The sequence below is a fragment of the Charadrius vociferus genome, unplaced genomic scaffold, assembly GCF_000708025.1.
Source record: "Charadrius vociferus isolate BGI_N301 unplaced genomic scaffold, ASM70802v2 scaffold59, whole genome shotgun sequence".
NCBI lineage: Eukaryota > Metazoa > Chordata > Aves > Charadriiformes > Charadriidae > Charadrius > Charadrius vociferus.
The window spans coordinates 5,577,960-5,592,174 of record NW_009661371.1 but is presented as its reverse complement, the minus strand read 5'-3'; the positions used below and the strand labels follow the sequence as shown (position 1 = coordinate 5,592,174).

Sequence of the window (14,215 nt, the reverse complement as noted above, 5' to 3'; positions counted from 1 at the left end):
ATAGTTTTAGCCTGGCCATTCTGCCTATGGTTTTCAAGCCCTACTGCTGTCCTATAGTTAGCACTGAATCAGGCTGCTCTGGTTGGCCACCTTATGTTGAGCTTGTAATGTACTTATCATGTGCCATCTGAAGGCCTTGTGTCTCATCTGAAGGCCTCAAGTACCGTTGTGCTTGTTACAGACACTTTTACTGTGCCTATTCTCCTTTTTGTCTGCCACTTGTATTTGGTGGATTCCGAATCGTCAGCCTCGCAAGCGTTTACCTATTACTTCATAAAGTGTCAAATGTCTACTTAAGCTAGCAGTGACCCATTTCATGTATGCAATACGTTCACACGCTGGTTGACATAATTTCAGTTCTTGGTATTAGGATTGAGAATTAATACTACATTAATATGTTTAAGAGTTATACAACAGTTATTGTTTCAACTGGAATATGAAAGAAATATCCACCATTATGAGCTTTTAAATTGCCTATGAGTTGTTTCATACCGTATGCAGTTGATGTGGTACTGGTCAATCATAGAATGGTTTGGGTTGCCAAGTACCCCAGAGCTGATTCTTGTCTTAATTTTCTCTCCTGCTCTCTGCCCTCATCCAGCTCCTCATCATTAGAAATACTAACTAAAAGACTTATATGACCAATGTCTCAAACACACACTTTTTAAGGAATAATAGAAATACAAATTTAGTCTTCAAGATGTAAAAGCGAGGTATTTTTGCAGAAACAGAAATATAAAATCTCTTACTCCATCAACAACTTGCTCAGGTTTAGTCATCTGGATGTGGCTGTGGGAATGACTTGCTCTGCTTATTCAAAAAAGAGATTCAGAAGCTTAATCAGCTGATTGTTTTCTAAACCTGAAATTTTACATCTGGTTTTGTGTGGTGTTGCCTCAGTAGAAGAAATCTTTTTGTGTTATCTACTAACGTATCTTTATGATAGTTTTAAACACATTTTTACAGAAAAGTGGCAATTCAAAGAAAATAAAAAATGAGAAATAACTAGGTAACAGTGCTATGGGAAAAGATTGGTGGGTTAGAGTGAACAACTAAGGGGATCAGAGTGAAAAACTTGTTGACTGTGAATCAGCTGTGTCATACTGATTTTTTTTAAGGGAAATATTTTGAAAAGTGTCAATATATGTTATGTGTTGCTGATACAGTTATAGAGCTGATGTATTTTAAAAAATCCTTAGTTCTAGACAATTCTGAATTGAAATATTGGAATACTTTAGGCAAGACACATTAAAAAATGGTTAAAAATAGAAAGAGAACACTGGAAGATTACTGAAAGCAATAGAGGATTACTTTGTTCTGCTTTAAGGATGAAATGTTTTCTATGTTCACTGTGATGCAAGTCAGGAAAAATAAGGAAAAAAAAAATCATATTTGCAGGTGAGGGGATTTTGACAAAGTTTCATTCAGGATGAAACTGAGGACAGTTAAGCTCTGCTTCAGGGCTTACAAGGTTCTGTAACGCCCCCTCCATATCATGGAATAATTTAGGCTGGCAGTGGCCTCTACAGCTACCTAGTTCAACCAGTTCCTTAAAGCAGATCTACCTTCAAAATTACATCATGTTCTTTAGGGTCTCGTTCAGTTGAATTATGATCATCTCCCAAGAGGTAAAGTGACAGAGACTGCATGGACTCTTTGGACAATGTGTTCCAGCACTTAATCACTGTTATTGTGAAAAAAAAAAAAAAAAAAAAAAGTGAAAAATACTAGGGGAGTTCAAAAACAGGTTATATTGGAATCTTTCTGCAGCAGGCAAAGCATAGCTGATTTTATCTTGGTGCAGGAAGGAGGATGAACTAGACTGTCTCTTTTGGATCTGTATGTCTATGATTTTTGTGGTAGCTAATTCCATAAATAATATATTTTTCTACTTTTAATTGCAGCAGGAAAAGAATCAGGAAAGTTCAAGAAATAAAGGTAAGTCCTAATTATTTTCAAAATATAGAAGTTCTTGTAATTGTCACAATTCTAACATCCATTGTTGGTAAAAATTATCCAGACGAACTGTTTGCTAAGTATTTCGGTGTTTGAAATGATGAAAATATATCAAGGAAAGGAGGATGAAATGTAGAAAGTAAATGCATAAGCTACTATTTTTGGAACTCTGCTTGAAAATGAACAGGGCTCACTGATGTACCCTGCACAGCTTCTCACTAAGTTTGTGTCCTCAACTGTGGGTGCTTATTCTACTTCAATGAAACGTCAGTACTGTCACTTTAACTTCTCCCTTTCCATTCAGTAAATCTGTAATTGGGTGTGATTCCAATTTATGCACAAATTAATCATGTCCTTAGTATGCTGCCCTGCAAAACTACTGTCATCTGTGGGTTTTGTATACAATTTTTTTATACTTTCACTGTACCTTAATCTGTGCCAGTGGCTAAGTGCTACATGAAATAGAATATCCAGATTCTATTATACAAGAACAGCCTTGTATCAAGAAAATTAAGAGTTCAGAAACCCAAATTGTGGATTTCATGCTTCTTTAGAATTTAAATTTGATAAGAGACAGAGCACCCAAATCTCTTCGTGAAAAATTTGCTAAGCAAGCAATGAAAGGCAAAATTGCCAATGAAGGCAAAGATTGTTCTCTTGATATTTTAGTTGCTTATAGAGGTAGGCTATGATGTACTTTAAAAAGGAAAACAAAGGGAAGGTAGAAGAAGAAAGAACACCAGTTAAAGGTTACAAAGAGAGGAGAGAATTAAGTGACAAACTAAGCTATACCTTTTTTATTGCCTTAGGCCACATCACCTGAGCTAGCGGTTCTTAATTCAGTTATTTATGTATCACAGTACTCATTAATCTCAATTTCCTTGCTTTTCCTCACACTAAGGCTATACACAGGCATCTAAAGACAAACTAAATCTGATGGTTGTTTGGAATTGTGTCAGGACAATTACATCATGCTGATATGATGACTTACATCATCTGAAAGACCTATGGTCTTTCCTTTGAAGAGTTTGCATGGTAAAATAAACTGGCAAAACCCCTTCCGTTTCACCAGTTTGTGATTTATAATTTTTGTTTCTGAAGTAATACAATATAAAGTTGAATCATCTCTAGATGTAATGAGTGTATCCATGATGTATTGTTCAAAAACCTTTCCTGTTTTATGACTTAATAGAATTACATAAAAGACTGTGAGAGCTCAGATTAGATTACGGAAATGAGATACTTATGAATACTTAATTTTAGAGAAATTACAGACTTTAAGCCTCTACCTACAAATAAGTATCCAGAAGTTGACTGTTCTTTGTGGATTTTTATGCTTTATTTCAGTTATATTTTGCTGTTTGACACTCCCCTTCCCATCCCCAACCCCACCCTGTTGCCGTGTGTGCGGTCATTATGGTACATACATGAGGAACAAGTAAAAGTAGGAACAAAATAATAAGCTAGTTGGGAGTGCCCATCATATTCATTAGCTGTTAGTTTAGTTAATCAACCACAGAAACAATTTGCCAAGACTTATAAAATATTGCCCACAACTACAGCCAAAGGAAAGCATTAAACTCTACTTGAAGGGAGATATCCATTATCTCCAAACAGGCAGTGAAATTGGTGCTCAGCTGCACAAAATTTGTTGTGATTATATCTGTAACATCTCTTGAGGAAACTTTTAATCTACTAAACTTCTTGCATGCTGTGCTTGTCTCTGCCTAAACTGACAATTCAACTTGGAAGACTTCAGTGGTCTGAAGGACTACTCGCACACACAGTAGGCTTTAGAATATATATATGTACAATATATGTACACACAGATGCACTTGATTGCCTAAAGCTTTTTTTTTTTGGGGGGGGGGGGGGGGGGTTTTGGTGGGGTGTTTTGTGGTTGGGGTTTTTTTGGCTTTCTCTTTTCTAGTTCTTTAAATTTCTAATTTATTTTCATGTGTTCTTTTTCCATGTCACTGAAATTTCAGAAAGATATTTTTATTTCACTTGTAACTCACCGCATACAAAATGTTAAAAGTGTTTCTGCTTAAAATACTGGTTGTTTTGGATGAAACAAGGCTAAATTCATGTTTCGGAATGAACATTCCTGTGTTGGCAATGACCAATTACATGCAGTATCTAAATGTATTGTGTTCTGTGTGTGTTCCTGTGAGACAGGTAAATTGTTCTCAGGACAGGGTTCTAACAGTGTTCTTTACATTCTCCACATATGACAGCTACTGTATACTGTAAAATCATAGAATGGTTTAGGTTGGAAAGGACCTTGAAGATCATCAAGTTCCAACCCCCCTGCCATAGGCAGGGACACCTCCTACTAGACCAGGTTGCCCAAGGTCACGTCCAGCCTGGCCTTGAACACCTCCAGGGATGGGGCCTCAACAGCCTCTCTGGAAAACCTGTTCCAGTGCCTTACAACCCTCAAAGTGAAAAACTTCTTCCTGATGTTTAATCTAAACCTGCCCTCTTCCAGTTTAAAGCCATTCCCCCTCATCCTGTCACTACATGCCCTAGTAACAAGTCCTTCCCCAGCTCTCCTGTAGGCCCCCTTCAGGTACTGGAAGGCCGCAATAAGATCTCCCTGGAGCCTTCTCTTCTCCAGGCTGAACAGCCCCAACTCTCTCAGCCTCTCCTCATAGGAGAGGTGCTCCAGCCCTTGGATTATCAGAAAGGACAAAAACATTTTCTGTAGTTCTTACGTGTTCTGAAACTTTCAGAACCAATGTTGTTCCAAATTGACTGGACAATTACAGCTTATGTTAAATGTCCCTACCAAATGAAACTCTGGATTCTCTTGTGTGCCTCATAACTTACATAGATATCAGTATTGCAGTATCTAATTTTTACCAAGAATTTCTTTAAGATTATATTTTTATAAGGGGAAGTTACTGCAGCAGAATTAAAGTCAAATGCCTTTTGACTTCTGCAGGATCAATACGTTAGTTACAAGCACCATTCCGTATCTTTTATTATATTATAAATGCCTAGTAATTTTTCATTTTACTTCATTTATTGCTACAAAGTAAATCTGATTCCTATTAATATTTTAGTAAAGCCAGTGTTATTGTTTTGTAGTGTTTGGTTTTTCTCCTGATATTTTTCTGACCCACTTGTTCTTTCCATCTGTTACTTCTGCTGTCAGCCACTAAGTCAATCACACCAAAATAGAAGCCAGTACTCAAACATGCCCTGTTCTGACACTAATCTCATCTCTCTCTGATCTGTGATATTCTTTTTCGTGTTTCATTTAATGGATAAGAGATCTTTGTGTGCACTGTTTGAGAAAAAAAAGCAACACTGCTTTTATATAAAATAATATGTTAACATTTTAATATTTTAGTGTACGCTGACAGACTTCCTTATACTTGTGAGAATTTTTCATGCATGAAAATGATTATCACCAGTGCAAAATAGAAATGAAATTAGTATCATAACACATCTTCAATATGAAAGAAATAACAAGGCAAACAACTAAAACCTTGCTAAATTTTACTTGCTGGTTTGGAGTCACAATTTGACCTTCCTTACCTCTGTTTTCCAGTGTTAACTCCTTGAGACAAAGGAACATTTTATTGGATGGGTTTATATGAATTGGAAATACGTTTGCCAATATCAGGAATTGTGTTGTGTTTAAGCATTGTGCAGAATTTAATTCCCAGCTTATGCTTAACTTGGAGACTTTCAGATGCTTTTAATGAAGTACACTATAAACTTTAAAGTGGAAATTGTTTCTAACAATATTTTGGAAAAAAATATTTCTGAAGAACCAGAAGGCTGACTAGTGACATACATCAACTCTGCCAAACTTCAAAGTCATCTCAATTCCTTTGCTTAGAAGAACCATGGGCACACTGGAAATAATAAGTCACAAAATATTTCAGTTAACTGGTAAGATTTCAGATAATCATTTCCTAAACTCAGTCACAGATATTTTGAATTACAGTGCAATAATTCTGTTTTTTAAGAATAAAAATTAATTTCAATATAGAAAAGCAGTATCTAATATATGTTTCTTAAAAAACAACAACAAAACCAGAGAAAATCTATCAGAGCTAAAAAGCTAAAAACCAGTTTTGAATTTAGGCTGAGAGTACGGTGGTCATTTTGTTGATATTGAACAATGAGATAATACTGTACACAACTTGTGTGACTTTGGCTATTTGTTTTAGCGACTGAAAGAACAGTTACTGAAAGATAGAAAACTGCTCCAGCTAAGATTTGGAAAACATACACTTTTCATAGCATTTGCAAAATGTGCATGCAAATAATTTTAATGATATTAACTTGAACACCTTTACTTAAGTGCACTTTAGAGACTGACTCTATACTGTTAAAATTTTTGCTAGCTACTGTTGATCTAAGCTTTGAATGTTATTAACACCCAAAGCCAAACAGGAGTACTTAAAATACTGACAGTATTTTAGTTACAACCTGAGTTTCTAATCGTCTTCAATCCTTCTCATTTTATGCTTACCTTAATACTCTGAATGTCAAATCATTGTTGACTCACAGATCAGTTTCAAAAATATAATTCTGTATTATTATGAACATATTGCCAGACTATTCTGATACCATTAACAGACATCTGTTCCTTTTGTGATCTTTAGCTACCAAAAATAAGGAGGATACCATATGGGCATCACTTGCATATCTTACTTGTTTTTTACTCCTTAAAAAGTTAGCATACCTTCACAACACTTGTGGTATTGTCTGGGATTCCAGATTGGTATTGTAGTCTTTTTCTATACAATGATAAATGTAAGATAAGAAGGAGTGAGAAAAGCTTAAGATTGTTCAAAGTTGAAAGAACGGAAGGGACAAAACCAGTAAGGTCTTAATTAAAACAATAACTTTTAAAAGTGACAACTTATCTTCAGAGACTCAAATGGCAGTGGGTGAGCAAACTGTTACGTTTATCCTGCAATATGGCTGCTGGTTATTATTTTTTATAAAGGACAAGGCTGTGTATGTTCTGATGCATAATACATGGATGGCATCAGCATCTTACGTTCATGTTAAACCAGTTAACTATGGCAAAAAAATGCACTTCATTACTTTCAGTAATGTATCCAGCGACTCGCTATGTCTGCTCAGTCAAATTATTCTAAATTCGTATTTCAACTGACTCGTATTATGTGAGTATGGTTTGAATCTGAACCGCAGTCCTCCTGGACTGAATTGAATAACGTTTTAGTTTGTTACACTGTAGTAATCCTTCTCTGGTAGAGCAGTACATATCAGAAAAAAATGCAGTATTTTAGAGAATGTATGTAACAGGAGGCAGGTTAGCAAATGCTTATCTGAGAGTGGTGTTTTCATTGGAACGCAGCAGCTGAATAATCTGACTACAGTGTTATTTGTTCTGAAGTTTTTTCTTTGTCATTGTGATCCAACTTACCTGAGTGAATGAACTTTTAAGAGGTCGTACGAGGATTGTTTGAATTGTGTGCCAAATACTGTCCTCTTTATCCTATTCCATTCTCTTTCAAAGTCTAGTCAACTGAAACTCAAATCTCTTATGTTGCTTAAAAATCGCCATAAGAAATGCAGCTGCCACCCGAACAATTCTCCATTCCTTTTCATTTCCATGCTTTTACAAGAGACGCACAGACACAGTGTTATTAACAGAATGTTGTGGGGTTTTATTTATTTATTATTATGTTGGAAAGGTGTTAGCATGATTAACATTTGTAAAAATGCCAGTTTTTTGTCTAGGCTCTGAATCAGTTCAGAGTCAGATTATGAAATGCATTGAAAAGAAAGAAAATTCTTCATCTGTGAAAATAATTTTAATATAACAGTTAAACTTACAATCTTATTTTGAACAGACCTGGAGCTCATTGTGAGAAAGTGAAGTGTGTGGGTCAGAGGGCGAGATGTCAGTTCTAGGTAATATCTTCAATAATAGTGTAATTACCCAGACTTTGAAAATACACATTAAGAGCAAGGTCTGTGCTGTACCATACAGCTTTTTGAAAAGGCTTTCTTATTTATTTTTAAAAAAGCATTAATTGATGAAGCGGAATTCCAGATTTGAGATTTATCTGTTAACACAGCACAGTATTTTCACAGTAACCTAGTCAGACTTGCTACCATTGTAATGCCATGGAAATAAACAGAGTAACCTGCAAGAACACAACAGCTGTTGTGTTGAGGTAAATGTTCTTTATGTTAGTCAAGAAAGTAAGTAAAAGTACTCAAGTAGTAACAAGTGAATACAGCATGGTTCAAATATAACAGAATTGCAGCTTTTACCATATTGTAAAATACAGACATACATTCCATACCAGTGAAAACCTGTCTGCGCTTTTAGTATGGTGGCGTCAGTGGATGAACAGCATCACGCAGAATTTCTTGAGTGTTATGTTACCAATAATGTCCATGTTTCAGCATATGAGTTATTTCTAACTTCATGCTGGTTGGCTCCAAAGTTTCTGAGTCCACTTTTGCTCTGACAAGTATGTACACTAAAAAGATAATAACTAGAAAACAAAAGAGCCAGAATGAGTCTGAAATATTTTTGTAAATTACACAAAAATTCACAGCTGTCCCTGAATACTCAGGAAATAAATTGGAATAACAAGTTATATCTGTAATTTTTCTTAAATACACATATTCATTGTTTATGCCACTAATGTAGGGCTATGTGAGGGGGTCACACTTATCTTGATGACTGCTACAGAGATACCTAGTGATATATATTACATATACATATTATCATATACATATGTATTATATTTTTAATTATAATGAAGTGAAGACAAAAATGTTCTGTGACTGTGTTTTATTGCATTTGTAAGAGAATGAAATTCATGTGAGATGTATCTGACTTGTTAGCAGCTTTAGGAATTATAGGCACAAAGAATTTCTTTCTTCTTTTGGTTTTCTTAATGGCAGAGAAAGGGATATCTGACTTCATTATTCTTTTCATATGTAATATTCATGCCATTCAGAAACTTGGAGGGGAAAAAAATGGCCTGTGTCAAAATTCCAGGCAAGAACTCTTCTTCTGCAAAATTGTATATCTGTACTAACAAGAGATATAATGATTATTTCTGTATGTAGTAGCATTGTAAAGCTAACACAGGAGATTGGTATCCCTACCTAGGTTTGTTTTGTTTTTTTTTAAATTCATCCATGTCCTTCTAAAATTTAGGTTACAGTCTGTTAAATTGTTAAATCCATTTCAAAGTAGACATTTTGAACTTGACTAGAGAGAATATGTTCAGCTGTATTCAAGAAGTTTCTCTCTGTAGTGCACAAACATTTCATTTGAACAGACAGAGCAGAGAAGAGATTCAACGCTGGTGAGGGAGGGGAGTCCTGAATACTTACCAAATACATATTCATTCCTGTTAAGACTCTACTAGCTTTAAAGAAGTCACTCAAAGGATGACTGTAGCAATTTTGCTTATTTAAATTTAAATGTATTAATAGCTTGAATTTTAATGATGTGTGACCCACAAATGATTTTGAATAGCAGTACAGTTTGACTAGCACTCTGAATTTTTTTATTTTGTTAATGTAAATTTTGTTTAAAAGCTTCCATGTAAAAGTAGCTACTGTTTAACTTGAACGTTCTATTGAAAATGTATTGGAGAGTTTCTTGAGTTGTTTCTGGTATAGGCTGAGAAGAGTTAATGAACATGACTTTCTTTAAGTTAGTCTATTCTTTTATTATTAATAATATTAAGTTTTGTAAGTTAAAAATTCATACTAAAAGCTTTGTAATTTCATATATAAAGATACTCCTCTGGGCTTAAGACAAGACTGGATTTCCCTTTAAAGAAGAAATATACTGAAATATGTGTATGAAATATGTGTATTTATCAATAATATTAGCTTTGGTTTAGTTCTTTCTTTCTTCTTAAAAGAGGCACACAAACCACAGATGGCTTTATGAAGTAATTTGAATTAGCTCTTGAGCACTGAAGACTTCCAATAAATTCAGAGAGAATGCAGTGCAATGAGAAAGTATACTTGAATCCTTTAATATACATAATATAAACATTAGTGCAGTGTCTGTAGGCTATGCACATCATGTTTCTCACATGTAGTGAATATTCATTTGATTACGCTAACAATAGAAATCAAAGAATGTAAAATATGAAATGTAAATGTAATGTGAATGTAAAATCACATTCCCTGTGAAGCTTAGAGCTCTCATGGCTTTGGTGCATTTAGGTGCACTGATTTAAAGTGTTACCCACCTCTTCTGCATACCCTGCTCCTTTGCAGAACCTTACCATTCTCATAATGGGGAGAAAATACGATTTGTATCAGCACCGTAGTTGTCTTAGTTAAGTTTGGCATATAATAGCCAGTGGGGGCAGGTTATTTCACAGTCCTTGTGATGCAGAAGGCAATTGTTATGACTAAAAATAATCAAATCGGAATGATAGAAAGAGCAACTTGAATTTTGTGTTGCAGACTGCTGAAGCAAGCCAGTCTTCATATCTCAACACCTTGAAGTTTTCCTTTTAGAATAGATTTTCAGAAAGAATAATGTATGTTAGAAACTATTATAATGCTGTTACACTAGAAACTTACATTTTATTTGTAAATAAGTACACAATGTAATCGCTAAAGGATCAATGTTAGAATTTTGGGGAAAGCAACTTTACAAGAAAGACATGGACCTGTTGGAGCAAGTCCAGAGCAGGGCCACAAAAATGATCTGAGGGCTGGAGCACCTCCCCTATGAGGAGAGGCTGATACAGTTGGGGTTGTTCAGCCTGGAGAAGAGAAGGCTCTGGGACACCTTATTGCGGCCTTCCAGTATTTAAAGGGGTCTTACAAGAAAGATGGGGACAAACTTTTTAGCAGGGCCTGTTGTGATAGGACGAGGGCTAATGGTTTTAAACCAAAAGAGGGCAGATTTAGACTAGATATAAGGAAGAATGTTTTTACAATGAGGGTGGTGAAACACTGGACCAGATTGCCCAGAGAGGTGGCAGATGACCAAGGTCAGGTTGGATGGGGCTTTGAGAAACCTGATGTAGTTGAAGATACCCCTGCATGTCGCATGGGGGTTGGACTAGATGACCTTTAAAGGTCTCTTCCAACCCAAACTATTCTATGAACTTTCATTATTTGTTTTTATTCTTCTATAGCATAACCTTTGCTTTATCAGAAGATCTCAGGGTTATCTCAGTATAAGCTTATCTAAAATAGTCTGCTGTGATACCTTGTTACTGAACAAAAAGGAGGCTCTGTTATCTATATCACTGGGAAAGATATATAGAGAGATATTTCTAAAATCCACAGGGATCTTTACAAGCTCTACAATCATGCTTTTTTTAGATGTGAACTTAAAAACCCATATAGACAACATTTCAATTAGACTGTTCATAAAGGAGTATTTAAAGGAGAGGAGTGGTTGTCCTGAAGGAAAACGTGAAGTCCAGTAGGAGTACATAGCATTCAGAAGCAACAAATCACATGTACTGGTATTTCAGAAATAAATTCTATTTAACTTACATTGCTTTAAAATAAATACCTGTAAATAGATTCATTTTTAATTCAGGTACCATGCCACTGCTTTTCTTGTACATTTATAACATTAATAGCTATCAGCATAACTTGCAGATAGGTTTTCTGTGCTGTTTATAGGCTATAAAACATGTCTTTTAAGAACACACAGAAAAAAAAAGATACATTTATATTACACAGGAGAAATTTCCTTTCTCATACCATCTAAAACAGAATTATTTTTTGCACTGATTGTGAATTTTTTAGATTGCTGTTGATTATGTATTGGGAATGTATTTTCTCATATAAGATATCTCTTGCAAGCAATTTAAAGGACAATCAGAACTTACATAACCTTGAAAGATGAGTCTGGTGAACATGATTTCCACCCCCACCCTCACTCCCAATTATTGCAGCACTCTAGATCACTCAGATGCCAGTTGAAACAATTACAGTATTCATTTTTTTTTGCCTTACTCCTTGCATAGCAAGGGTTGATGCATTTCGTTATCCATTAAGGTCATGTTCTAGTTTACTCCAAGCACACTCTTTTGCCACTGCTTCAGACACTAGAACACGATTAACAGTGTCAGATCCTGTTAACGTTTACATCATAACTGGAAGCAGATATTAAAGTGAAGTGCAAATTAAAGACTGCTAAAATGCCTGCCACTAACAATTATGGTGGGGCAGTATTAAATTTCTCATTTGTTTCCAAAGGTCAGATTAATAAAGCTGCATGGCACATTATCATAAAGGGTGGGCCCAGCTGTCTGTTTTGATTATGCTTAAAAGTCTAGCGTTTCTAAGGAGACTTTGCAAGGAATGAATGCATCCATTTTAACTAGCAGTTTAAATGTGGGTAATTATTAGACCTTTTTCTGAAGAGATCCAATCCAGAAGTTGTTGTCGGTCAAATGTCTTTCTGCTTTCCAATTTGCAAATATAAAAAGTAGGTTTCTTTTATAAATTCCTTTCAGTTTTTAATCCTTAAATTTTAAATAGCTCCCCAAATACCTGAAAAGCTAATTCCTTAGATGAATGAGCTGTAAACTAAACTGCATAAAATATTAAAAATAGACCTACACGGCTTAATGAAACTTTGTGGTTTGTTTTTCCCCTCTCTCCCTTTTTCTTGATTCAGAAGCATTTTCAAGAATCCTATTAAAAGAAATAGATTAACAGCAACAGTTTCCTGCTATTTCGTCTACATGACAGAAATATGAAAAAGTATTCTCTGCCATTATTCCTACTGTGAAGAACATAGGCATCTTTAGAAAAACTGTTAATTGTCGGGGTAACTAGTACGGATATCTATCTGTCTAATAGCATACTAATAATCCAGTATCCTGATATATGAATAAGGAAAATCCCATGGGTGTTACACAAATGAACATAACTTAGTATTACAGGTGCATTCCCCATTTGGTACTTCAAAAAGCTCTACTGTTTTAAATTTTTTGGAAAACAAATGCCAAGTTTGTTGCCAGGTAGACAGCAATTCTTCTCCCCAGAAAATTTATGCTGGAATTGATCTCCATTGATACACAACTTCTTCAGAAAATAATTTCAACCCTAAGGGACACTACTGGGCTTTAAATGAGGAAAATATTATCTTCTGAAAGTATACTTTTTGGACGGTATAGATATTGGCTAGCCATTAGATTAGAACTACAAGCAATTTAACTATTTAATTTAAAGATTTTAATTCATTTTAAACAGTGGATGGATAGTTTATAGCTTAAAATTTAGTTCTCTAGAGTAAAATTAAAAACTGTGTACATTGCAGCTATTCAAATAATTAGTACAAAAAGATACAACGCTTCTTTGATTATGCAGTCGCATACATCTTTACTAAACAAATGCAACTTTCTACCCTTTCTACCTAATAATAAAAATTCTGTGCATTTTTGAAAATAGCTTTTTTAAGTTTTTTTAAAATGTAAAAATGAATTAGATATTGTAAAAAAAAAAAAAAAAAGAAAAATAAAAATAAAAATAATTGTGGTGGTTTTTTTCTTTAAATCCACATAAATTACCAAAAAACACAGCATCCTGTGAAGAAAAAGGAAACTACTGATTTGGCAAGAAGTTGCCAGTAGAGTTACTAAGATATAGATCTGCCTATATTGCTGAAGGAATTGGGTGATTTTCAGGTTTATATTGAAAATGAGATTAAATATGATGGTACACATTTCAAGGAACGCGAATAACCTTTTTGCTAAAATCAAGGTTATAAACAACAAAGGAAAAAGAAAAAAAAAAGAAGTTCATCAACTGTATGATGACTTGAGTAAACAACATGTCATAAAGAAACAGATGTGTTCATAACATATCAAGGAAGGTTTTCCTAGCAGAGATAGAGAAATAATAAAAAGTATTATATATGACACAAACCTCATCTGACATACTGTATCTGTGTCTGAGTGTTCATGTTTCAGATTGAATTGAATTTAATCTTGAACAGGTACAGAGAAGGGCTACTTCAGTGATCAGATAGTATTTTATAAGTGAAAACTCAAGAACTCAACTTGTTTTGCCTAGCAGAATGGAAAACTTTAAAGCATTTTAGTAAAAATGCTTGAAAAAGAGTATGGAACTCCTGAGATGAAATATTAGCTAGATTATCATTATTTTAAGCAAGAAGCAGTTCTCTTTGCATGCTGCAAGACATTTCTATATGTGCCGATTATTCCTCTTTACATGAATTAATATGATAGTGTCAGATTTAAAAATACCATGTGTGTGATAAAAGATAAAGTAAAAATGG

The 14,215-nt window shown here is 34.6% G+C and overlaps 1 protein-coding gene across 3 annotated transcripts in view; it reads left to right on the top strand.

Annotated features, from left to right (window-relative positions):
* The window catches only part of FSTL5 (follistatin-like 5), a 302,516-nt gene that overhangs the window by 26,533 nt on the left and 261,768 nt on the right, over positions 1-14,215 (top strand). For 2 of the 3 annotated variants that reach the window (XM_009893724.1, XM_009893723.1), the window contains exon 2: positions 1,908-1,938. In XM_009893724.1, coding sequence (XP_009892026.1) covers positions 1,908-1,938 — 31 coding nt within the window. Of the gene's footprint in view, positions 1-1,904; positions 1,939-14,215 lie in introns of all 3 variants that reach the window. The other variant, XM_009893722.1, reaches the window with a different exon arrangement.